Source organism: Phaethon aethereus, assembly GCF_964289735.1.
Source record: "Phaethon aethereus genome assembly, chromosome: 2".
Lineage (NCBI taxonomy): Eukaryota > Metazoa > Chordata > Aves > Phaethontiformes > Phaethontidae > Phaethon > Phaethon aethereus.
The window spans coordinates 38,132,517-38,159,494 of NC_138582.1; the positions used below are offsets into that span (position 1 = coordinate 38,132,517).

Below are 26,978 nucleotides of genomic sequence, written 5' to 3' on the forward strand. Positions count from 1 at the left end.
GAGGCCGCACCTTGAATCCTGTGTTCAGTTTTGGGCCCCTCACTACAAGAAGGACGTTGAGTTGCTGGAGTGTGTCCAGAGAAGGGCAATGAAGCTGGTGAGGGGTCTGGAGCACAAGTCTTATGAGGAGTGGCTGAGGGAACTGGGGTTGTTCAGTCTGGAGAAGAGGAGGCTGAGGGGAGACCTTATCGCTCTCTACAACTACCTGAAGGGGGTTGTGGTGAGGTGGGTGTTGGTCTCTTCTCCCAAGTAACCAGCGATAGGACGAGAGGAAGTGGCCTCAAGTTGTGCCAGGGGAGGTTTAGATTAGACATCAGGAAAAATTTCTTTACTGAGAGAGTGGCCAAGCATTGGAACAGGCTGCCGAGGGAGGTGGTGGAGTCACTATCCCTGGAAGTATTAAAAAAAAATGTAGACATGGCACTTCAGGATATGGTTTAGCAGGCACGGTGGTGGTGGGTTGGTGGTTGGACTTGATGATCTTAAAGGTCTTTTCCAACCTTAATGATTCTATGATTCTGTGAAATATAATTACCTGTGTAATGGTATAAAAATGTGTATCTAAGCATGTTATATTAACTTACAACTAATTTATGTAACATTTTTAGTTCAAGAGAATTTGATAACCAAAGAGATTTTTGTTCTTAAGGCAAATGTTTTATTGTAGACTGTATTTTTATTTATTGAGTTTATTAGAAGCAAGTATTATTTAAACAGTGATTGAAAATTTAGGAGTTTTTGCTAGTGTTCTCATATTTGGTTATTTTAACTTTGACATTATACCTTTAATTGTTTCACAAGAGGCAAAACTAAGGCTTACACTGTATCTTCAAGTATATGTGTTTAATAATATTTGTGAGTGCTGTATTGAGTTTATAATATATACTGTCATAAATTAATCTCATGACAATATAGTTTGTTAAAATTTTCAGTACAATGAATTACAATTACAGTTAAGTATAACATGCAATCCAGAAATGTATTGCATGCTTTATATTTGCTCTTTCAAGGAGTACTAGGTGTTTACGATTTTTGGTGATTTTACTCTTTTTGTCTGCCTATGACCTGTGTACTTCCACCTGTTTTGTTGGCAAACTTATCAGTATGAATCTGAAAATGCAGTTAAAGAGTCCAGCAGTGTGTGAAGGCATCTCTCTTCTGTCACGTGCTGTAAAAACCTCCCATAGAGTGGAAAAATGCCAGATCAATTTTTGTTAGACTTGGATAAGCTCTGGCAGCAGCAGAGACCACTGGTAACACTTGCAATCATGGTTGTTCCATGCAACTCCAGTATCATTCATGTCAATCTCTCTCTCTGTGTCAGAGTAATTTAATAACTGAGATTAAGATTTCCAAGGAGCCTAAGCAAGTCAGGGATCTGACTTTCAACGAATTTCCGTGGGATTTAGGGTTCAAATTTAATTTTCCTTGAAAATTTAGGCCTTAAGTTTCAACAAATAACTTACTTGCGGTAAACTGGTTGTGATAGTTTGCAGACTGTGTATATAAGTGTCATCTTCCAGCTGAATCTTCCTAATGTAAGTAACCAAAACGACGCTCTCTATGAAAAGGGATACAAACTGACAAAGATACTAGAAAGAAGAGCCACTGAGTCACTTGAGTAAGCAAAGTCTAAGCCATTAAATATATTTTATTGTTACCGGTACTTAATATCTCATTTCCTCAGCCTGGCTGAGCAGTTTCTATGTGTTTAGGCATCAGCACCAGCTCCCGTTTTCCCAGGGCATTCTTGCTCTTCGGTGTTCTCAGAGCCAGCCTGGCAGAGAGGGATGCCCCAGGGTGGCTCAGGACAGCCTGGAGGGCTGCTGTCCATTCCGGGGCTACCTCTGCTAAATGCTCAACTCAAATGGCGGAGGAAAGTGTAAAGGGCACGGAGCCAGCTCTGGTCCTTCCCTTCCCTGGGTAAGAACTTTGGAGATGTCTTGAGGCAGCATGGCCAGGAAGGAAAGGTGAAGATGTTTCTTGTCTCTTGGTATCCTTTTTTATGAAGGATGCTGACAGTGTCTGTAAGGTCTGCTGTGTTACAGTTGAAAAGAGAATTTGTATAATTTCGTGCTTTATCGGGCCAGAAAGGACCGTTATGTTCATTTACTCTGACATCTGTGTTGAATCAGATTTCATTACAGTGTTGTTCCTATGCAAAGCTCTATTTATAGAAAAATTTTTAGCTTAAAATGAACCACTCGCAGTTAAAGAGAGTCTGCCGCATCCCTAGCAATAATCCAACAGTTAATTACCCCTGTTACAAAAGTTACTGTTACAAAAGTGTGCCTAGTTGACTGAAACTCATTTGTTCGTAGCCTCTGGCCAATCACATTTTTCGCGTCTGTCTGCTAAATGTGAGAGCATCTTTACTATTGGGGAATAACAGTATGTTTAATAATCTGCTAATCTAAGTAGTTGAGGAAACAAAGCTGTCATGTCTAATTCTACTCACACAAGAGAGAAAGAAACAGAATGAACAGGCTTTATTTAAAAAAACCTGCAGCCTAAACAAAAGAATATTGGCCAGTTTTCCCCAAAACATGTCAGCTGAATAATCAAATTACCTAACTAGTGAAAGTAACTATAGCTGATTTTAAATTTTTCAGTTTTTGTAAATCAACCATGTATCATGTTCTGAAATATCTTGGAAGGATCCCTGTAATGTAAATGATTTTCTGTTGGAAATACTAACATTGCAAGTTAGTAATGCTTCTATATTTTATTAATATATTAACATGCCTTACTGTGATTGGGAGTAAGCTGCAAATGGAGCCCTAAATCATGGTGACAATTTATCTCTTAATTATAATACTACTTTTAATAAGAACCTTTTGTAAGAGTAATTACTTTTTCGATGCTACATTTTGTCTTTAAACTATGCCGTTTAGTAGTACCGATAAAGATGTTCTGATGGTTTTGCTTTGGCAAATTATGACTCAATTAAATCTGATTTTTAGAATATATTGATTTAATTTTTTTTTCATGTATAAAAATGATTTACTTTTGATAAGGTTGAAATGTTTAACTTCTATTGCATTATTTTGACCTTTACGTAGGAATACAGGTTAGCATTTCAAAAAATCAGGTTATTTTTACTTGACAGACAAAACCAAACCAAACCAACACATATAAACCACATTATGTAATAATGTCAAACTAAAATATTTTCCTATTTTTTCATTTTATTATTGACTTTGCATGTCCATATCTACTTCTTCCTGTGAGACAGGTATTCATTTCTTTCAGGACCCTAACTAAAACTGGCTAAGCAATTGTATGTATTTATAGAACCAGCCTGTTACTAAAAAATAGTGTTTGTGGTAGTTTTCTGTCCAGAGTGAAAATATGACAGAATTTCCTTCCTTTTGCTTTCTTTCAAAACTGCATTCCCCTCTTTTCTCTATGACTCTCTGAGACTCCCTTTTTCTCTAAATGTCTTGTATATCGTGACGATTCACATCCCGTGATCTGTTGGGTTTAGGCAGGGCCTTTTCAGGGGTGAACAGCAGCAGCTCTGTGCTTCTGTATCCTGTTTCATGGGACTGTTTTAGGAGTGCCAGGGCAGTGTGGGAACAACTTGTTTCTCCATAGGCACCCTTACTATGGGGAGGAAGGAGATGCTGGGGCATTTCTTGGTGACATTTCTCTGTTGCCTGGGGGGTCTACACAAGGGTGAAGATAACCTTTTGCCTAACTCAGAGTTATTTCCTGAGGTTGTTCAGTAAGTAGAGATGTTAGAATGGTGTTTTCTCACTGGCCAAAGCTCCTTCTCAGGCTTTTGACATAAGTCTTTGATATCAGTAGTTGATTTGGACAGAACTGCTCATGTTTGTGTTGCAAGTCCAGTTATGGCGATTCTTCTTTAATTTAAAATTTTGAATCCCAGGACTCTTTTAGTTCTACTCAGTGAATCCAAGTCAGGGCCCGAGAAGGTCAGGGATATACAGAAGTTTCTTCTGCTTTGCTCTTACTAAGGCCATATGGTCCATGGTTAGGCTTGCCATAGCGTGGGTTCCTTGCATTTAGATAAAATCAGTCCAAGATCTAAGACTTGGCTATCTAGATCTGGCTGTCTGACTAAGCACCATTTCCTTCTAGGTCATTTTACTTCGCCTGCCCTAATTCTATTAGAAGTTGTGACTAGAACCATTAAGAACATTCTGCTGTTGTGTCAAAACCAAAAGCTTTTTGTTGTGGGCAGTGGTGGAGAAGACAGGGGAAGCCTGTTGTTTTCATCATCCATTTGTTGTTGGAGGAGGCTGTACTTGGATGGTGAAGAAAATAATTTTGATGTTACAGTGAAAAACTCTGCTGTCTCCAAGCAGAACATGGAGTTGAATGAACTCTCATGTCTATCTTATGATCCCTCCATGGAGACACAGAGAAAGAGAGCACCCAAGGCTCAAGGTTTTTTTTTTCCAAACCCAAATATTCCAGTATAATTCCAATTCTGTGAAAATGCCCAAACAATGTTTGTTCTTATGAGAATAAAGAGCAAATTTTGAAACTTTGGAGGTTTTCATAAAATGATGTTGTTGCCCCGTAGCCAAAATAAACAGCCTCTGCTATATATAACTGTTACACATGGATGGAAATATTTTTCAGACTCTTTGACCTGTAATAATATTTTCAGTATGGTTTCAAATATGGGTATATGGCTCTGCATTTTACTTAACTTAAATTGTTATTTAATACTTTATTTATTTATTTATTTATTTATTCAGGCTATTGCAGCTTTTATCCTTTTTGAATGTAGAAAAATAACTTCTTTAGCAACACAGTAAATGTTAATAAAACTAACAGGGTCATTGAAAATTACTTGAATAATGTGCATTTGCTTACAGGCAGATTTTCAGTCAGATATGAGTAATGAACTGTAATTCCTGTTGTTTTGGTTGAAAGATGAAAATGTAAGTGCAATTTACAAAGAAAACAAGAAGAAATGCTATTTGGCTTGCCCTTCTTTGCAATCTATTAGCAAAAGGTAGTCAAGGGAAAAACGATCACCAACTTTTTCAATAATTAACCTGTGCCTCCTAGGCAGAAACCAATTTCTGAAAGGAAATTAATTTTGAGAGAACACGATTGAAGTAATTTCCCTCTTTACTTCTTTGTTCCATTGTCTTGCTGGTGGGAGAAAGGAAAAGTGAATATATATATAGAAATTCTTTGAATGTCAACACCTAAACTTCTCTTTCAGTGGATATTTGGTCTATCTCTTTCTTTCTCACAGTTTCTTTCCTAGGCACAAAGGTCTAGTTTTGGATAATGATGAAGTATACACAATGTGTGTCAAGCCTGCCTGTGAAAATCTGATATTATGTGTGCCATTACCCGGTTTGTGCACAATAACCAGTAAAGCCCAGATCCATAAACATTAGGTATTTAATGTACATAGACTTTGCTAAAGAACTGGTACTTATTCCTGGTTCTTCCCATGGTGCGTGATGGCATACTCTAAAATCTGATCCTGTGCCTGAAAAATCTCACCAGGCTCTTCCCTGCTTTTCCTGTGGGAGTGGGTGCATTATCCCAGCAAAAAGAAACGAGAGGACCTGAACGATATAATCCTGTCTGCTTATGCTGTTACACTGCCTGAACATGATATGAATCTGCGACAGATACAAGTATTCTGAAATATTCTTCTGGGATAGGTTCTGCTGATCTTGTAGCTATGGACCTGGGCTTTCTCACTGCAATTTTAAAATCACAGAATTTAAAAATATTTCAGTGTCTTTCTTATATTTGATTATTAGTGATCTACCTGGTGAGTTCTGCTTGCAGGCCAAATTTCAGCTTTCACAGTCTGACATTTTTCAGTTATGATAACCTAAAGAAAAGGGGATGAGAGATGCAAAGGAGCAACCCAGACTTAATCCAATTTAGTTAGAAGTAATACTAAAGAAATGAAAATTAGTTTTAAGAAGTTGAGATCAACAGAGTCTGTAAGCACGTGCCTGGGGATAGTCCCTAATGAAAATTAAATGTGTATATGTAGCCTCAACTGACAAACCATTAAAAAAAACAAAGCCAAGCAATTAGAAGGCAGAGATGAGATATTCCTATTTGACATGACTTAATGGAAAGAATGACTGTGAGTCAAGAGGCTGCTCCAGTATCTCTTAAAGACAGCCGACAGCTTCAGTGTCCTCTGTTAGGAATATTACTGAGTAATAGGACAGAAGTGCCAACTCCTGTCTGCCTCATGAGAATAACCCTGCTAATTTAAAAGGTCCTACTAATGCAAATGATAAAGTCACCACTGTGGATTTAGCTTTCAGTGTTTGAATGAATGGGAAATAAAACAATGAAATTACCTAACTAGTTACTACTTGGATTTGGGATGTTAAAGGCTTTTAAAATAATTTGGAGTAGTACTTTGCTTAGGATTTAGGTTAGTGGTCATATACAGTAGATCATCTTCTGCATGGAAGTGAACATTACTTTTTGTGATGTTTAATTGAAGGTAACGTTGGGATGCTGACAGATCAGGAATTCAGAAGGGACTGAGTCATCACTCAGTAGGTGTTTACATGAGTGGTCAATGTCTCTGCCTAGTTCCCTTAGTTAAAGGTATTCACAAAAGAAAACATCTTTAAGAAACATGCTCTTTTGAACAGGGTTTTGGAACTCACAGCTAGTGACCTTCTTGGGATACCTTAAGTTGTCTTATGTTTATAATGCAACATACTAATAGAAATTTGAAAAACTTGAAGGTAAGAGGTGGAGGTATTTTTGAGAACTGGTTTCCAGAAAATAATAGCCAAGAGCAAAGTTTTGCCTTTTGGTGCATCTTTGGGCATTCTCACTGCATTCAGCACAAGTAGGGTGCGCATCGGCCTGAGAGCTAAATTTCAGTAACAGCACATTTCCAAATCAAAATTCTCTATGTGTGGAAAAACACCTTGGAGCTTTAAGACAGACAGTTTTGATTGCTCTCTTATTCATGCAATTAAGTAGTTCTTGACACTTCTATTTTTTAAAAAAAACATCTATTTAGGGGGCCAGTGCCTCTTAGTGCGTGGAAAGAACGTCAGAGCGTCTTTGTTTTCAGTTTAGGTTCTGATCATGCAAGTGTAGACAAGCTTATCTTTGGTCACGCGAATGATTCACATCAGTGAGGACTTTTCATATGCTCAGAGTGAGCTGTATGTGCTTTTGGAATACCATCACCAGCAGGTTGTTGTCTTAGAATTGGTTTAAGGACTGATAAAACTGATAAAGCCTGATTTACTTAATTATCCGACCTAAGAATTTCCTCATGCATGGTGTCTAAATTCAGTTAACCACACTGATATGGAAACTGCATTAGGAAATTGCAGCTATTTTCACTAAACTCTTACAGTAGATGTGTCTTTTTCATATTTATTTACTAACCACAAATCATCCTTGGTAATATTATCAGCAAATGTTCATTTATAGGTGAATATAAAGAGAGAAAAGACAGATTTTGGAGAAAAAAACACCAAATAATATTTGTGTTTCCAAGCAAAACAGTTGTCTCTAAAGAATGGGACAGCCCCTTGGGTTCCTACACAGTTCTCAGGTTTTAGAATAAAGGAGTAAAGACTGCATTTTAAACATTGGAGTAGTTTTTCCTGGCGCAATCTTTTCTTAAGCCGAGTATCTCTAAGGCTGAAATAACATGATACAAGTGCAAGCCTTTCTTCTTTGATATTTTCAGTGTTTTCAGATTTTGGATTGGATGCACACACTTGTTCATAGCGTAACCTAAGGGCAAGTGCTGAATCCTGTGAAATTTTGATTTAAGTCGAATTGCTTTGTAGTCACTAAAGCTCCACAGCATAGCAAGTGGCTGGGAGCAGCACTGCAGTGACAGTGTATATGAGAGGTACACTTTGAGGCAGGCAGCCTATTTCAGCTTGGTTTTTTGGGGCTTATTTTCCTATTTTTTTCTGTGGTGTTAGAATTGGATCCTGTGATAATGATTGTAATGTTTTAGAATATGTCCACAAACGGAGAATACAAAACATAAAGCAGCTTGCGTGTTTAAGCCAGGGAATGATACCTGTTTTGATACAAGTGATATCTTAGTAATAAATCTGTAAAAGAGAAGTGTAGTGCTTTTCATCTGGCATTGGCAAGTCACTGGACATATTTGTATTTAATTTAACTTTCAGCATTTTTTAATGGAGTGGTAAACTGGACCATTCATTTTAGTTTGCATGCCAGGCATATAAGATTATGCTTTGGTTATGCTTCTCTAAAGGTTTATCTCCTAGGTCACTAAAATCTGCTTTTGAAAATAGTGACAAATATATTCTATACAAACATCAAGGGAGGCTACTGGAGTAGTTTTGTGGCTCTGTTTATTGTTTTGAGTGGAGCACTGGATCTGAGAGACTTTTGAAGTCATGGTAACACTAATACATTTTGAAAGGAAATGATTTAAAGATTTGAACTGTACATTATTATCTGAACTGCAGTAATGCTCAAAGCATTGTTTTTTCCTGAGCAAACAACCACATTAAAGAAAAAATCCTAAAGCACGTATAGATAGACTTGGTTGTGTGTGCATGAAGAAAAGAAGGAAGTGAACTGATTTCCTGACTTAAAAGCTTTTGAGAAGCCTGCCTGGCTTCTGCTCACAAATCCTTTCAGTTTTGTGTCCTCAGGCTCAAAAAAGTGGTTAAACCTTCTGTTTTTTGGGGTAGCTTCTGTGTGAGTGAATTTCAACAGGATGAGGTAAATACGCTTTTATGAATGGGAGCAATGTTTCTTTGAAGGCTGCTTTATGCTTGTTCCTTGCTACGCCATCATGGGGATGGGACATGAGAGGAATGGGGGAGAGCGAAGACATGTTCCCCATTGAAACCTGTGCCTGGCAGCTTTGTTCTGTGGGGGAGATTAAAACCTGCTCTATGCCCTAAAGAAATACCCCCGCTGCTTGTTCTCCAGTGACAGCGTAGCTCAGCTTTCCAAAGAAATATGGATTAGAGAGGATGCTGTGGTACCATAGCATGGTGATGCTTCTTTTGCTTGCAAAATTCCAGGTGGTAACCCCATAATTGCCTTTTTTTTTTGTGTGGCTCCCTAAATTTCCTGACATGTAGAGATGCAGTCAGGATTATATAAGGTTTCTCTTGCCATTTCTGTTAAATCTCACTCCTCAGGTTGTAGACAGGTAACCTATAAACACAGGGCTTTTCTTGGAAATTCACATGAATGTTTTCTTTTTTTGTTGTTTTTACGCTCCCTTGTGCTGTTCTTTCAAGATGAGTGCTGTTCAGCAGATAGGACACTGAGTTCTTGCTTTGATGAAGTAAATTATACTTCTGGACTTCCCGACTTCCCACTCCACTCCATGACTATGGGGGATTCATTTTATCTTTTGTATCTCTGTTTCCAAATTAATACCCTCATGCTAATGGCAGTTAAGTTTTTGGAGTAAAAATTTGAAATCTACAGCTATAAAAGGATTATAGTTCTATATCACTAAAAAGTATCACGCAAAATCTACTAAAATTGCCATACTATTCTGACAGGAAAGAACATACATATATTTTATTTTTTTATATATGTGTGTGTGTGTGTATATATATATAAGCCTCTCCAGAATGCACACTGTAGCTTTTGCAGATTTTGAAAATTCTAAACTTTCATTGAAAATAGAATAAAGGTCAAATTCTGCTTGCCTTACACATGTATGAAATGAACAGTTGTACTACGGTGACGTGCTGCCAAGATTTGAACAATGGAGTCTTTTCAGAAATGTTCCTCCTCATCCAGTGATAAACTCTGCATGGTGACATGTGTGTGCACACAGAGGAGATGAGAGGGACTGAGCAATATATGCCTTTGTTTTTACTTTTTAAACCAAAGTGGATTTTTTAGACCCCAGAAGCCAGACAGCCTGTTGTAGCCCACTAATGTTGTATACTTTCTGTTCATCTAGGCACAATAAGATGCTTGCAACTTTAATTGGAACTAGCATTACTAATATAAAAAGGCACAAGCTAACATTGTATGCATTTGAGGATGCCACAGGGACACATGTTACATATTCCCACATGCAAAACTTATTGAAGTTGTCATTTGGTGTGATTAGAGGAGAAAAAGGGCATTCAAAGTATTTTTTTGACCTCTGTCTCAGTGGTTTTTTAGAGTGTGGGTAGATTAAAAAAAATATTTGGCAACAAAGTTATTTATTTCATGCATGTGATCTGAACACAGGGGTTTTGGGACCCATAGAGGTTTTAGTCCATCTTATTGTCGTCACAGAGACTTTGCTGGAATAGGCTGTATGTAAAACTTTCTTCTGTTTCTTCTGTTGAAGAAGAATCTCCTATGAATAGAAGCAATAGACAATATTATCATTTTGCCAAAATGGCAACATTCATTGCAACATGTCCCAGGATAAACTTTTCAGTGGAGAAGAATGACATTGCTTAATCTTATTTTACTTTGGTAGGTAAATTCCATGTGTAATTCAATTACTGTTGCTTTGACTCCTTTTGACTCTCTCATCCAACATCTTCACTGTGATGGATGTTTGTGGCTAAGCCTGGCTAGCCATAGCCAGCTGCAGTTTCGAAACTAGACAGCCTTGCTAGTATGGTGTTGTGCCCAAGATAATAGGTCATGCTGAGGGCATACTCAGTGAGGCAGGGAAGCTCCTCAGGTACACAACTTCAAAGGAATTAAAATAACCATGGCTGGATATCATGGGGGCAAATAGGCACTTAACTAACTGTTTCTGAACCAGTCTATGTCAGAGGTCGAACTATGGCCTGAAAGACCAGGTTTGGGAGGGCTGAGAAAGGCTATCCCTCGCCACCAAAGAGAAGATGCACCCAGAGGAAGAAGTATGCTTGCTAATGCCAACTCCTTCCCACAACACTGAGTTCTTCGGAGAAAAGGAAACTTTAAAGAATCTGCAAGGTCTTTGGTCTTTGGAATTGTCTTGTTTAAATGCCATGTAATTTTAGTAGACTACCCTGTGCTTTGGTTTGAAGACTTAAGATCCTACATCACAGCAGCAGCAAGCTGTGACAGGCTTCTGGGCAAAAACTCTTGCAAGGTCCAGTCTAAGCTGGTTGTGTTGCATGTAATGAGTCGTTCTCAGATGGCTCTAATTCAGCTAGGAGTGGGTGACCTGCAGATGCTCCTTCCCAGAAGACCCACGTTTCCAGAGAAGTGTACTCAGAGACTTGCTAGCATTGAACAGGCATGGCTAATGCAGTAACTCTGAGAAGTACAATTTTTCATTTCAATGAAAACCAATCAGAAGAGAATCAGGTGAATGTTGTAGCCCATATGTCTATATTAACAATAGTTTCCATATTTTTTGAAGATTATTTATTATTTAGAGTAGAGCTATAAATTGTAGAATGTACATAATATCTATTTTATCATGGGAAAGGAGATATTACTGCTATTTTATAACACAGCTTTTTATGACAAAAAAATTTGAAGGCAACTTGCAAATGTAAGCACCAGTCAAGGTTATGGCTGGGAGGTTAAAAGACAGATCCTGGATTTCCTTAAGTGCAATTCAGAAAATCGTCTGGATACCATGTGGCCTGCCTCTGCATCACAGTACTCCAGGAAGTCCCCTGATAAAAATGTTTGTTAATTCTGTTGCTGAAACTTATCAGCTGTTGAATCAGTGCAACTCCCTAGATCAAGATCCCAGATCATGGCCCTAAGAGGGAGGACCAAAAAGACCTAGCTGAAATGCCAGGTAGGAGGTTGAAAGGAAGGTGCTTCTACATCATCTACATGTTTCGGAATCTTTTTCATGCAGAAGCTGGAGACCTTCTAGTGACCTGAATGGAAAAAATTACGGAACAGTTCTCCATAGAATTTTTTATTTGTGAAGTGGGTTCAGTTTTGATGATGTCCTGACTGAATCTCTTTCCAGTTTAGTTTCCTTTCCATATCATCCAGTAATCTTAGTGGCCTTTTAGGGAATTGGGAACCTCTTTATTCACGGACATTGAGGTGTATAGCTGTGAGGGTTGTGACCAGAATTTCAGTGGTCCAGGACCCTCGAGCATCCTGTCAAGGTGACTCTTTGGAGATGGCTTCACTTCCACAGGAAAGTTTGGAGGTTTGGGGCAGATTTTTTCAAGTACCTCATTTTGAAATATCAAAATCTTTTACTTGCCATGTTCTATCTTTAGTCCTGTTTTAGAAGTCCAAATCAGTTTATTGTACTTGCTGTCCCTTTTCTGATAGTGGCCATTACTAGATGCTGAGGAAGATGTTGCAAGGTGTCTTAAAATGACAGTCATTCAGGTACTCACAGGTTTCCTTCTGCCCTGGACCAGCCATGTGGGTGGTTTCCGTTTTCTGAAAGATCCAGAAAGCTGCATGTTGCCTGTAAGTTACATTAAAAAAAAAAATTGAAGCCTGAACAGCATGCAGTATTTTTAAAATACTTCTGAAATGGTTAACAGCGTTCCCTCCTCTAACAGAGAACAGCATACACTGTTATTTTTATCTTTACTGTACAGTATTTCTGCTGATGAAGAAAAACCTCTGAAGTTACCAGGTGTACAAAATACACCATCTGGGTAGTGCTTCTAAGCCTAAGCAGTTGCTGCATTTTGCCTGTGTCAGTGGTGGATTTGAAGCTGAATAAATACGGCATAAGTATTTTTTCTGAGTACCGAAATGAATGGATTAGGTCACTCTTTTAGTCCCTTTGTGTTTCCTCTGTAAACTTTCTAGAGACTTGAGTTTGCTGTAGTTGTGTGAATCAATTTTCCAGGCAAACATCTATTGAACAAAATTTATTATAGTGGATGGAGTTTGGGTTTTTTTCCCTCCCTCCTCATGATGTGGATTTTGCAAGTAACAGTTTCTGTGGGGTTTATTGAACCGCTTACTGCTAGGGAGCAATGTTACAATGTCTGATGGAACATTTTAGGCATACAGAGAATTGTTTACAATCAATCCAGAAGGGAACATGTCTAGAATAAATTATATAGTGAACATGGTTCTGGAAACCATTATGCAAAAGGGACTTCAGCAAAATCTAATTATTTGAAATTCCAGTTTCATAAAAACTGAAAATGTGTTTAAGAAAGAGTAATTTGAAAGTGATAAATTTGTTTAATCAATTTATAGCCTGGAAGCATTTTTTACTGTAGGCAGTTTACCTTTTGTGGTAGCTTCTGTGAATTTTTTTTATTCCCTGCAAGATAGCTCTCAGATAGCAGCCTCTTTTTACTCATGAGAACGTTCTCTGTCTTCTTTTTCTTCTTTCAAAGCATAAGATGAAAATGGACAAGTTATTTTGGTTTAATCAGGCAGATTTTGTGATTTCTTTTTGCTTATTTTATCTGTGAGGTATAATTTACTATAACTGGTAACGCAGAAACCCAAGCCCTAATAACTCAGTTATGCTTCCTCAGCTGCTGCAGTCTAGGACGCAGCATGTCTGATTGAGGATGGGGCCAAAAAGGATGGAGTCTGCCTACTGCCACGGAGAGTGACAGGTCCACAGAAACCATGTGGAGAGAGAGTTTTGCAGTGAAGGTGATGTTTTCAGAGGCTTAGATAATCAGTTGTTTTTTCATGTGCTGCATAGTGGGTCTGCAGCACCTGAGCAGGTGGTGGTGTGCTGCTGGAAGCTGGGTTTTGGTGGTACGAGATATGAGCAGAGACCATCCCGTACCACCCCTCTTGCCTTTTGTGCTTACAGCCAGACAGTACGGGAAGCAGGGCAGAAGATCCTAGAAGGGATGAGTACTGCAGGATGCATTAAGGAAGGAAAGAGGTGGAGTAGGAGAATAAGAGAAAAATCTTTGGAAGATGTCTATGGTCTTGATGGTGTAGTCAAGATCATATGGTTCTTGTAAAAGGTGTCTGAATTCAAGGTTTGGATAACTGTCCTTGGCTTAGTTCAAAAATTGTTTTGGGATTTGCAGAAGTAGAAAAGGAAAGGTGTGGCAAGAACTTAAGGACAAGACAAATGACAGCCTTTAAATTATCCACCTTTCAAAACCTGGAAATGAGAACAGGATTCCTAAATCTCAACACTCAGTTCTTGTCAGCAAACAGACCAGATGTTTTAGTCTGCTCCTGCTGGTGTCTCACATCTATAGCTCTATTGGGAGATGCAGAAAACTTTCCTGGGTCCCAGGTCCAGTTGCATCTTAGCCCCATGCTGAGATATAGTCTTCCATCTGTCTCTCCCTTGCTCCTGAAAGTGCTGGCATGCAAGCCAAAGGGGACCTGCGATGTTTTCTCACACATACCCTGGTGTGGATGGCTGAAGTACCAGGACTGGAGACTGCAGTCTGAAGAGTATCTTGTAGAAGACACAGCAGATAGGAACCTTCTATTATCTCCTACTTTGTTATTCCAAGTGATAATCCAATGTTCAGGCAGTGATAATGTTGTAAAACGTGTGTCTGTGTTGTTGCACACAAGAAACTTATTTTCATTTTAATCACTTTTTAAATTAGGAAATTTCTTTTAAAATAGCATTAAAATTTTAAATTTAAAAGATCAAATGTTCTGAACAAGGCAGGAGTCTTATAGGAAATACAGTATATATGGTCTGTTGGTGTCAGTATGTAAAACGGGCAAGTTCATGGCAACACAGATAAAAACATAATTCTGTCAATCTCTGGAGTAGGAATATTTGATTTCTTAACTTCGATGGTTCTTTTAAATCCAGTGTTAGTCTGATGGAAACTAAGCTGTTATGTTGCACTTTGTTCTTTGGTGTCTTAGACAATTTTTATCCTTTGCTTTTCTGTTTGCTTACCATTAATTATATTTTTTCTATTTATGTGTTAAATTTTGTTTTGATTTAAAGGAAATGTTACCAAATATGAAAAATGTTGTCAAAGTCAAGTATGGTTTCCATCCAAAATACAAAAGTAGTATATACTTCCATCCATGATTTGACTGAAAATGTACAGAAAGCAGTAATTTTCTTATCAATATGTTATTTATGCAGAAGTTGCTGCCTCTGAAGGATGCAAAAAAGGACTCTGAAGGTTTTGGGTTATAAAACTCCCTGATTTAAGTGGCATCTTTTACTTTTGTTTTTTATTTGTAAATAGCTAATGAAACATTATTTTATTGATGTATGACTCTGATCTTCTATTTCCTCAGCCATCATGTACGTAATGGGAGCGCTTGGTCCTGCAGCTGGATACTTACTAGGAGGACTTCTTATTGGTTTCTATGTTGATCCTAGGACAACTGTTTATATTGACCAGAGTGATCCCCGATTCATTGGAAACTGGTAAGGCTCAACCATTTTTCGAAACTACCCACTAAATTGTTGGTAGGGAATTGAGACAGGTTGGGCAATGATAGAATTGTAGAATAGTTTGGCTTGGAAGGGACCTTTAAAGGTCATCTAGTCCAACCCCCCTGCAGTGGTCAGGGACATCATCAACTAGATCAGGTCGCTCAGAGCCCCGTCCAACCTGACCTTGAATGTTTCCAGGGATGGGGCATCTACCGCCTCTCTGGGCAACCTGTGCCAGTGTTTCACCACCCTCATTGTGAAAAATCTCTTCCTTGTATCTAGTCTAAATCTACCCCCTTTTAGTTTAAAACCATTACCCCTTGTCCTATCACTACAGGCCCTGCTAAAAAGTCTGTCCCCATTTTTCTTATAAGCACCCTTTATCATATCCCTTGAGGGATAGTATGAGGTTGTAGAAGGAGGCCAAGGAAGAGGAGGTTTCTGTCGTTTGCTACACACTAGCCTCTGACAGGGAGGGAATGCTTCTGCAGAAGTGCATGGGCACGTTGCATGGAAAACCTCCTGCATTTGGCTGTGCTGGGACTGGCTCTGACCACTGTGGGTGCTGACTAACAGTGCTTAGCACAGGGATGGCAGGACAGAATAGCCATGTTGCAGGAGGCCATCAAGGATCACAGCTTCCCAGGGACGAGATGTTCCTGCTGGAAGGTGGATTAATCCTTTCTTTGGTTCTCTAAAACAGGCAGCATGAAACGCTGAGCTCTGCTGCCCAGATGAGCAATGGTAGACTTCATTTATCCTGGTCTAGGAGAAGAAGATAGAGTGGGGTCAGAACATGGCCTTTCCAGGCTTGTTTCTCAGGATGATGGCTCATGTTTTGTCAGTAGATGATGTAAAGGGTCACATTATTCTCTAGTAAATAGTCAGCTTCTAGCAGCGCTGAGATGCAGTGGCCATAAGCATTAGCTGATGTCTTTGGGCAGCCTTTGATATGTAGCCTCCTTGGAAAATACCTCTTTGAGGTCTTGAGGAGGCTTTAACTGGCTTTTCTCAGATAATTCATAGATCTGCCTTGAACTTTTCATGCAAGCCCAGAAAAGATTTAAGTTCATTATCCCAGCAGGAGACCTTTGTATGTGTAGGGTGCAGTGTCATTTCTTGTGCGCTGGATTAGTGTTTGTCGCTGCGCCATCGCAGTCAGACTGTATCCATTTCCATTTATCCTGCAGTGATCTCTCCTGACAGCTTGATGTAAAAAATTCTCTTTGGAGTCTTCTTAAACCTTTGGAGATTATCACTGCTTTATTTGTCTTACTTAGTCCAAAAGCATTGCTACACAGAATATCTAGCTAAATTTTCAGTGAAAGGCAAACCTGAGTGCTCAGTTAACCTTGGGGTTAACAGCTCTGTGCTCTCATTTATACACTGACTTATCTCACAGAAAGGACTTATGTGCTGCAGTCTTAAAAACGTGCTTTGACTATTCTTGAATAAAAGATTTGAAATCAAAGCAAAATATTGTACATTCTTCATAAAACTCGTGTTGCATGTGTTTTTAAGGATGTCAGAATGGGTAGTCAGCACCCACTCAGTACTTTTTAACAGAAGTCATGAACAGGCCAATAAACATATTTCTTAATTGGAATCAGTGGGGCTATACGAACGTGGGGTAACTTTTCTTTTGACTTTATCTATAATGCAACCACTGATGTAGCTGCCTTGTAGCGTGGGCATATCCGTGTGAGTTTTAACTTAAACAGCTCATGTGAAGGTGAAATAACCAAAGCAGCATGGGACAGATCAGCTTGCTGCTTCTCAGGCCGTATGCGCCAGGCTCTGTGCTGCAGCAGACGGACAGCCATGACTGCTCATTTCAAGCTGGCTTGATATACGTGCCATGTTGTCATAGCCAAACATGTAAGAGAGATCAGGTGAAAAAATGCCTGTCCTGTCCTTGCTCATGAAGGGATGCCAACAGAAGTGATGCATATATGACTGAAGCAAGGGCAGGAAATCAGCTGTCGCAGGATCTCAGCAGGCGAGCTGTATTCTAGCCAGCGTAGAAAAGGAAAAGTCATTCAAAGGTTCCTTTTTCCATCATGTTGATTAAACCTGTAGAGACTGGCTTTCCCTGAAGGGTCTTCCAGGTCCTTGTATTACTCTCTTCATTTTTGGTGCTCTCAATTTTTTCTCTCTTTAATTTGTAAAGAGAAATATAGCCTGCTATCTGATCCCTGGTAATTTGTTTCACAATCTGTGGTGGCCTCTCATAAAAGTTTGGTGGTGTTCATAGCATCTGTGCCTCACTTTCTTTTCTCTTTCTGAAGCTTTATCTACCCATTAAAATGAAGACTCTCACGGTGTGAGGATTGGTCCTTTGTCCCTTGTTACGCACTGACTGCCCGGTTGCAGAGAGCTCTGGAAGTGTAGACTTTGACTTTCATTCCAATGAAATCTGTCTTCTGGGACTGTGACAGTTTCTCCTTGCAAGGAAGTGCCACGTAGCCAAGTTTATTTTTATTTATGTAATCTAACAATTTGAAATATAAGACTAGTCTAGCACTTACTTCAGCTGACATGCTTTTTAAAAGTAGGGTGCAGTTGAGGTAAGTTAATGGACAGTCATTTTTGAGATTTCTCAGCCTTGTCTCCTTTGAAGTGAATTGATGTCTAATTCCCATCTTTCCTTTATTATAGCTGTAAGACTTCTAACTTATTGCAGGGACCCTGTGAAAAAATTCCATTATTAAAGGAGGTAATGATTACAGACAAAATCATGAGTACAGCATCTATGATATATGGCAACAAAAATTGCAGTAAAGCTTATCTTTTACTTAAGCTATTCCTTTGTAAGAGGTATATGGCATATATTCAGGACAGGTAACTCGGTTTATCCCTTGCGAAACCTGATAAAGTATGTGGTTATTTCTCAGGGTTATTTCTGATCCGATTCTTCCTTGAGTTTCACAGAACTTGGGGTTGCGCTCCTGGGTTTTGCATATCTGGGCTTTCTCTAGGTGCTCTGGGCTAAATTACAGGCCAACTGTCTATGCCAGCCCATCAAATGTTTAAAACTGCTTTTTATTCAAATGTGGTAACTGTAGGGATATCTGTTAGAAATCATCCATCATGTTCTTGTCTTTGAGAACTGTTAACGTGCTATGTAGGGATCTCATTAGTTGTGGAGTAGCCCTTGGCGATCTGTCAGGTGCTTTTAATCAAATTTTCTTTTGCTGACACTTTTCTAAGTGTTTGCCTGGTTCTGAATCTGTTTAATACTTGAATCTTCCCATATAGTCTTTCATCGGCATTCCACACGAGAAGTTTAAAGGAATTCCTCCAGCACTGTCTGGTCGTTCCTTAGCTTTAATTGCTTTTATTTGAGGTCCTAGGGCTTGTGCAGATGCCTTTGAGGTATTCTCCTGCATATTTTCTTTGACTTCAGCAGACAGAAAATCAAGGGCTTTTTAATTAATACAGATCCTGTTCTGACCTCTAATTTCCCACTGTAGGTGTCCTTATTATTTTTGATACCGTTTTTTTGCCTGTTTTCCAATTCTTTGGTATTTCTCCAGGAAGATGTGAAGTGTAAATGGTGGAGATAATTGCATCCACTGATGCATTTGTGACATCTCCAGCACTCGGTATGCTGCCATAATGGTCCCTTTGGATTTGATTTGCATCTCGGGCTGCATCACAGGCCCCGTTTCCTTTGCTGTTTCCCACTGAGTGGGTGTTTCAGATTTCTGCGTATTACTGCCACAGATTGTTTCTTTGATCAGTGTCTTTTCAGCTTCTGCCTTTGAGATCCTGAAAGGGATGTTACTACATTTTTATACAGTCTGCTGATTTATTCCGTGTCTGATAGTGCTGACTAATCCTCCTAAAAGTCTGGTTTCTAATCCGTGTATGTCATCAGCTAAAATGAATGGAGGATTTTCTGTTTACATAATATCAAAACTAGTCAAAACTTTCAGTCACTTAGATTTGCCCCACAAAAGCTTCCTACACAATTTTTCTGACAAAAATGGTGTTACACATAACTGTTTGTTTGGTGTTTGCCTTTGCATAACCATTTACCACAGAAACGATTACACACACATGTGAATTTGTCTTCATTTAAAAATGCAATTTATGGGAAATTTATGGGAACTCAAAGCTGACACTATTTCATATTTGATGGGTTCTGGATAAATACCTTTTTCAGTAGACAAGCCAACAGAAACATCTTCTAATTAAAGGTTTTAGTGCAGTGAAGTCTCTCCCCCACTCCAATCCTTTACTCTTAATGTCAGTGTTCCATATTTTGCCAATATGTCTTTCTAGCTATTACAGCCTGTAATAATCAGTTTATTTCATGTAATGCATTGGCTTTCATTTCTGCTTCTGTCTCCTGGCATTAGGTGGAGTGGATTTCTCCTTTGTGCCATTGCAATGCTCCTTGTGATATTTCCAATGTTTACCTTTCCGAAAAAGCTCCCTCCTCGACATAAAAAAAAGAAAAAGAAAAAGAAGATGAACTCTGATGATGTTTCCAGCGATGATGAAGTCATGAAAGAGAAAACAAATAGCAAACTACAAGCAGAGAGTACGGTTCCTGCCTCTATGGGATTTGGAAAGAATGTTAAAGGTGAAGTTTGGTTTTAATTTTTAAATGCTTTAAATTTTGTATGCAGGGTCATCTAGGGTTGTATAGGTGTAATTGAAGGCAGAGTTTTGACATCTTGTATTTCATATTATGTTTTGCTATTGAGATTTTAACAGATGGTCCTCCTTTACAGAGTGCAATGATGAGTGTAAGACATTCGTTCACTTAAATTATTGAAGTGTTTAGTGTGCACCTGTAACAAACAGGTAGCCTATTTCACGTAGTTGTATGACCTCTATTAGCAGACATATTTGTGCACCTTACAGTTTGTAATTGTCATACTTGCTTTAAGCTGTCCTTCATAGAATAAAGTACTCTTCTAAAATATAAGTGAAACAAATATAAGAAATCTACTATGTGAGTTAAATTACATTCATGCATTTGACTAAGTTGAGAAAGATGATTTTGTTTCATATGCTTTTCCTGGCTTTTCATTGCAAGCTATTGCAAGCTATTTATTTTCAAAAAGCTAGGACAAATGAAACCTGTGCTAATTTTGAAACAAGAAGAGATTAAATGATTAACAAGTAATAGAGATTTTTATTTTATTCAAGAACTAAACCATTAATGTGAAATCTAACAATAAGTAGTAATCATTGATAAAATGCCTTGGGAAGAAGGGCAGTGTTGTTAACAATTAATTAATGTGAAACATATACAGTTGGACTTGACAATATAGGCTTAACAGTGTCATGATATTGAATAGTACAGAACAAGAATGAATGCACCTTAATGCCTTTGTGTTGTCAATGCTGTTGTGTCCTCCTTGGATTCCATGATATGAATGCTGGTTCTGCCATTTTATGATAGCCTGAAGAATGCAATGGGACTAAGAGAAATCATGAAATGTCATTTGTACCATTAGAAGTAATTTGAAGTCAGAACTGTAAGCGTTAGTTTATTGACATGAACGTTAGTGTTACTTTTTCATTGGATATCAGTCCAGGATATAATGATTGAAAGATTTTTTAATGATACATTTTATGATCACGCCTTATAGTGGATAGGCAAGGCTCAGCAAAACCAGTGTACTGGTTTTAGACTAAAGACAGAGTAATTCTAAGTAATGTTTGCCCACATGCATAGCGGTTTACTCTGTGTTGCATTTACATTTGTACTGTCAGGGTTACTAAAGTTACTGGTAGTTTCTGTGAAAGTGAAGAAAAAAAAGGAGACCATAACCATAATTTGCTTGTGGTGATTTTATTAGCTTACAAAAGAGCACCTTAATCGAAGCGCAGAGCAAACAAGGTAAACCTGCAATATCAGATCTTTCAGAACTGTATTCTGCCTTTGTTTCTCAGTCTGAGATATGGTCTAGTCATCCATGCAAAGTAGCTGAAAAAGTGTTGGAGAAGCAAGACAAGCATGTTATGTATTTCCTTCTTTGAAAACTCTTGTTCACTGCATTTGTCAGTCCCTGTACCTAATGTTTTCTCCTAAATCCATAAAGCCTATTGTGGTTTTTTGGCTTTCAAATCTACTGGTCTCTGGTTGCAAAAGTAGTTCAGGGCTACTCCTGTCAAGATTTTCTCACTAATTTAGGGAACTGGGAAAGGGGAGTTCAGTCCCTGCTGGGCTCCTTCCTAATCATTGCAAGCAATGTCATTCCGTAGGTGTGTCTGGAAAAGATACAGGGATTCAGACAAACTCTGCATCTGGATGAGTTTCCTGATGGCTGGAAATTTATGTACAGAAATTCCATTTCTGTACATAATTTCACTTTCTAGGTCATGTTTTGTCACTACAGGCACAGCAGATGATACACAGAAACAAGTATAGTCTTAGGAGAATATTTCCTAGTAGTTTTTTTTCACGGAAATAAAAACTACTGTATCTCATTTTAGCATGATTTTTTTTCATATATATATCTGCCTAAATGTGTTCCATAGCTTCTACAAACTTCTATATTAATATATTGGTGGAGCCACCAAATTATACCTTCTCATATACAAAGCTTTTTATTTTCTCTAGGGGAGAAACTTCACCACATGGAACAGTGAAAAGCAGCATTGTATTCCACATGTCAGAAAGATACCAAGCGAGTTCAGATAGCACAGAGAAAAGCGTTTTGCTATAAGCTGGTAATAGCTTTCCCATTAGGTGTCATTTACCCGCAAAGAGGTCCTGCAGCAGGAATGCACTATCATTTAATTATTTTTCAAGTTTAAGTGGGCTTTATGGAATGAGATCATGCCTCAAGCTTCTTGATTGTGGTAATTTCGTTTACAATGCGGAGGAAAAAAGGATCGCATGTGTCTAAAAGTCATTTAGCGTTCCTTCTTCTGAGATGCAATGTACATTTTATACTAACCACTGAATGTCAGGGCTTCATCTTTTTATGGAATGATAGGCAGAAACTCCACTTAGGCAGTAGCCGGGCGACTGATGATTTAGTAGGTCACATCTTCTGTTCTGTACTAATAAATATTAGTGATGTCATAGTCTGCCACGACAGAGGTCAGTGCTGTTAAATCTGTAAAATCCGTGCAGCTTTGGTAAGGAAAGTATCAGCAAAAAAAATGGTTTTTTTGATCTTCTGGTATGACGTTGTCTTACCTGGGAACTCAGCAAAATGATTCTTGTTGTGCTGTAACTTGTCCTAATTTCATGTAAGTTAGTTCTCTAGATGAATGAAAAGGAATCAAAAAGGCATGACGGGAGAGTGCCGAGATCCTTTTTCCTGCCATGGTGGGCAGTATAGGCTGAAGAAATAAAATAAAACTGGCTCCAGCCTCAAGTAGCTTCCAACTTCAGTGACCTGAGCTTTATTTCGGCCTATGGTAGAGCCAGGAACAGATGAAAATACAGATATAGCTTTGCTTTTTCTCATATTTCGAGGTGCAAGGGCTTGGAATTCAGTCTTTTCCTATTTATGTTGCAAGTAAACAACATGAGAGGAAGACTATTTCTGAGGCATGTTTCAAAAGTATTAAATAAAACGTTAAAGAGGTCACAGGAGGAAGGAAATTGGATGTAGTTTACTGGGAGAAGTAGAGGTAGTGTAATTAACATGAACTAGAGGAGATTTATAATGAAGCAGCGGCGGTTCAATCCCATACATGCAGATAAATCATGAACGTGAGCAGAAAAAACTACTGTTTGCATTTATTACATGGATACCCTTAAGGTTTTGTACCATGGAAATTGTATCTGCAGTCCCCTTTACTTACAACTATAATGAAATAGACTGTGTAATTGGATAATGGAGCAGTGTAAAGAAAGCAAATGTATGTCTTACCTAAAATGTGCTGATCTAATCCAAAGGGTGTTAATTAATTACACGTATTTTATAGTCTTTGGGGTTTTTTTAACATTTTGAGTTTTGTCGCTGCATACATATAAGTAAACCAGTATTATCTCTGAACCCAGCCCTTTCTTAAATCTGTAACGGTCCTGTCTGCCTTTTCATGTCTGCCAGCTGTCGTGTGCCCTTCCCAGTCAGACCCTGCTGGGGACTGAGACAGTATAACAACGCTTGTCAGGGCATCAGCAAAGGTAAAAGAAAGTCCTGAGGGGCTCGTGGTTGTAGCACAAGTCCACTGAAGTGCTCCATGGAGGATCCGGACTGGAGTTTCTGCAGTTCCCAAAGATTAGTTGGCAGGGATCAGAAGAGGAGGAGGAGACAGTGGTCTGTGTGCGTGGGTGCTTGGTGGGCACCGTAAACGCCAGAGAGTTCAGCAGACCGTGGGCTGGAGATCCTGCTGTGCCACTGACCTTGAGCGAGCTGCTCCCCCCTCGCCCTTTCTTAGGCCATCTTGAAGAGCTCAAAATAGAAAAGGTTGGCATGGCCCCATGCAGCGATGAGCAGTGTGAGCTGGATCCTCCAGGAGCTGCTCTAAATCAAGTTAGCAAAAGTAATAATCACATCAAACTCACTCTGAACCTCCTTACTCTTGATGGGCTATTACGGGCTGTTCTACGATTCTACGATGCCCAGGTACTTAAGGCATGTCCTGAAAATGCTTGAGGAATTGAGTTGAATGAGGTTGTTTAAATGGTATGTGAGTAGATAATGAAATGAAATACATGGCAAAATATTATTCTAGAATTTAGTGATTAGCTCCATGCAGAATATATTTGAAGTAGTCGTGTGTGACTGAAAAGGTTCATCTCCTTTCTGATAAACAAGTCAGAAATTCTGTCTCTCAGATCTGGGCTCTGCTTTGTACTGGCCCGAGAGCAGAAGCAGCCCCTGAGACCTCGGTGTGGAGGCAGCCTCCGTCAAAGCTGCGGACTTGGATAGTGCTGTCCAGGCTTGGAGCACCAGCAGAAAGGAGGTCCTTTGGCCAACACCTGTGTCACCCTTACAAGGGGCGTCGCTTGTAGACTACAAGAGGACAGTGCTGTAGATGGGAATGGTTTATTCCCCTGATTGTATTCGTTGCACCACTTTGGGCTAGATGCACAGGAGCAGGGATAAAAGAAAATACATTAAATTATGAAAAGGAGATGAAGTCAGAATTATTTGAGCTTTTATTGAAATTCTGTTTACAGTGCTTTAAGAGTTTTGCTTAGAGCAGTATTTACAAATATTTGTATTGCTTGCAGATTTTTCTTATGCTTTTCCCTTACCATGAATCAAGCAGTGGTCTAGCGCATGAGTGAAAGAAAATGAATAACGACTAGAGAAAAAATATTGTCAAAGACCATAAAGGGGAGAAAATTGCCAGTAGACTAGCAAACCAGTCCAGCAAGGCAGGTTTCAATTTATGCTTAGTTACATATCAGTTTTTTTTTTTTTAAAGGAAAAAAAGAAAGAAGATGAGGATGACTGAGATTTGTATTACTGCACAGAAGAGTAAATGTGTTTGCAGCCATACTAATTAAAGATAATTTCAGTTTTAGGAATGTAATCGATAGAGCTTTATTTGTTCAAATGACAGCATGAGGAGAACTGCAAGTTCTCATAGATTTGTTTCTGAGGCACGCTTGAAAAAACAAGAGATGTTTTTTGAAAACCTCCTAAAAATCAGAACCTGACAGGTTTAATAATGGCCTTGAAACCAAAGCCTTGGCCTATGACTAGTCACACAAAAATAATGTGACATTGAAATGTTTTAAATGCACGATTGATTATGTAGTACAAAGGATCCTTAAAGTTTTTAGCATTCTTGCTTTTTACTAGAATTAGTGTGGTTGAAAGACACGGGATACTTACAGCACCTTTTTATTATAGGTTTTTAAATTGATAAGTGTAATACAGATTCTGTCACACGGGATTTGTCTATAACCATGGGAGGAAATCAGGGAAAGCCTAATTCTGAATATGTATTTTTATTTGCAAATTTCTTATTATATAGCAACTTTTCCTTGTATGCCAGACAGTTGCTCTTTATAAGTCATAAAGAGCTTCAATCTCAACTGCTCCAGGTGGTATGTATTAGGGCAGCACGCAGGAATAATCGCTGTTTTATTTCATGCCAAAAATTACAGTAATCAGCAGAGCTGTTCCCTGAAGAATCCTTCACGTGGATGTAAAAGAACTTACGCTTATTCCAAGCATTTTATCTAGTTATCAGTAGAAACCCAATTTGAAAATACTAATTAGTTTTGAAATTAATAATGACCTTTAGAGTGAGTGCTCAGATGAGATGCAAGTAGGAGTCAACAGAAAGTACAGCTCTACATGTGAACACCAGAGCAAAATGTTAGCTCTGCAGTTCTTTACCTAATTAGTTCTTCACTATCTTTAGATTGAAAATTCTAAATCATACTTTTTCCTGAAGTTCAGTTTTACCAGGAAGAGCCAAACCTTACCAGGTATTATGATATTTGGACCAGGCACTTTAAAATAATGGATTTAGCAAAGATCTTGGACTCAGCCCTTGGCCAAGGACTTCCAGTTCATTTCTACGAAGAGCACTTAGTTCATCATCCTCATAAAATGATATTTTGCTCTGTGATGTCCAGTCTTCTGAAAGTTACTGTCTCATTTCATTCCACGTGTTTTCAGCACAGGTGAGCAGCTCCCACCGAATAGCTCCATTTCTAGCAGGACGGATCCTGGCAGCCCCTTGTTCTGTTTCCTGACTCCCCTCTCACCACAGCAGCACGGTCATAAGCACTTGCTGCTGTTGCAGGGGCGAAGCACTCAATCTTGCACCTTGTCCCTGGGGAAATCCTGCTATAGCTGCCCTGCTGCAGCCCTGTGGGCAGCCCTTTTCTTAAACTGCATCCTCTAGCCCATGAGAGGCTTTGCAAAAGCTGGGTTAGAGCATCTTGGCTCTTTGCCCTTTGGTTTCTTTCCGCACCTAAGCTCCCATCAGCTAACCCAAGCCAACCCCAAAATAGACACAAAGCCAAAGCTGATGGGGTTTGAGGGCTGACATCTGATGGTATTGTAGATCTTGCATTTTTTTCTCTCTTTCATTTCCTTTTGAACAATGAGACAAATTTTGATCAGCAGTATTTTGAACGTGCAGCATATTTGCCAATAAATACTTACACTATTTTATCTTTGTACTTGCTCCTGTAATGTAGCTTCTGAAGGTGTACAGTTGCGTTAGTTTCCATAGATTCATGTTGATACTATATTGTCTCATGCTCCTGTTATCTGGTTTCTTTCTGTGCCACATTTTTTAACAAAAAAACTGTAGGCTGTAAAAAACATTAAGATTTAAATGTATGAGAGCTTCTTCATATGATTTATTCATTACTTACTTCCACCAGATTTTGTATTTAGCATTTACTATGTTTCTTTATAGAGGCAGCAAGAGAGTATTTGACTACATGAAAATTATAAACCCTGTACTCATAATGAATTCAGTATAAATTTTGACGACTGGCATACGCTAAGACTGGATGCAGTCAGACAACTTAGGTGCTAATGTGTAGCCTGACAAGTTTTGACATGACAAGAGTCTAAATTATGTTTCCTTTTATACAGATAACCTACTGGAGTCAATGGAGAAAGTGAGACAGATTTTTGACTTGACAACTTTTAATATCAATAAAATAGGAGTTCTTACTGAACATGTTGTTTTTCTAATGGACGCTCTTGTCATTGAATTCAATGGGCTTTGATTCAAGCAGTGTTCAATTTCTGTACGAAGTGAAAAGCAAATGAAAAAACCCAAACCATAGTAGGTGAGATATAATACTTGAACAGAAAATCTGATCTTG

At 38.7% G+C, this 26,978-nt stretch overlaps 1 protein-coding gene across 1 annotated transcript in view; it reads left to right on the top strand.

Annotated features, from left to right (window-relative positions):
• Positions 1 to 26,978, top strand: part of SLCO5A1 (solute carrier organic anion transporter family member 5A1) — a gene marked incomplete at both ends in the record, with an annotated part of 72,750 nt that overhangs the window by 19,372 nt on the left and 26,400 nt on the right. The window contains 2 exons of the mRNA XM_081996760.1: positions 15,103 to 15,235; positions 19,609 to 19,835. Of these exons, the coding sequence (XP_081852886.1) occupies positions 15,103 to 15,235; positions 19,609 to 19,835 (360 nt within the window). The remainder of the gene's footprint in view (positions 1 to 15,102; positions 15,236 to 19,608; positions 19,836 to 26,978) is intronic.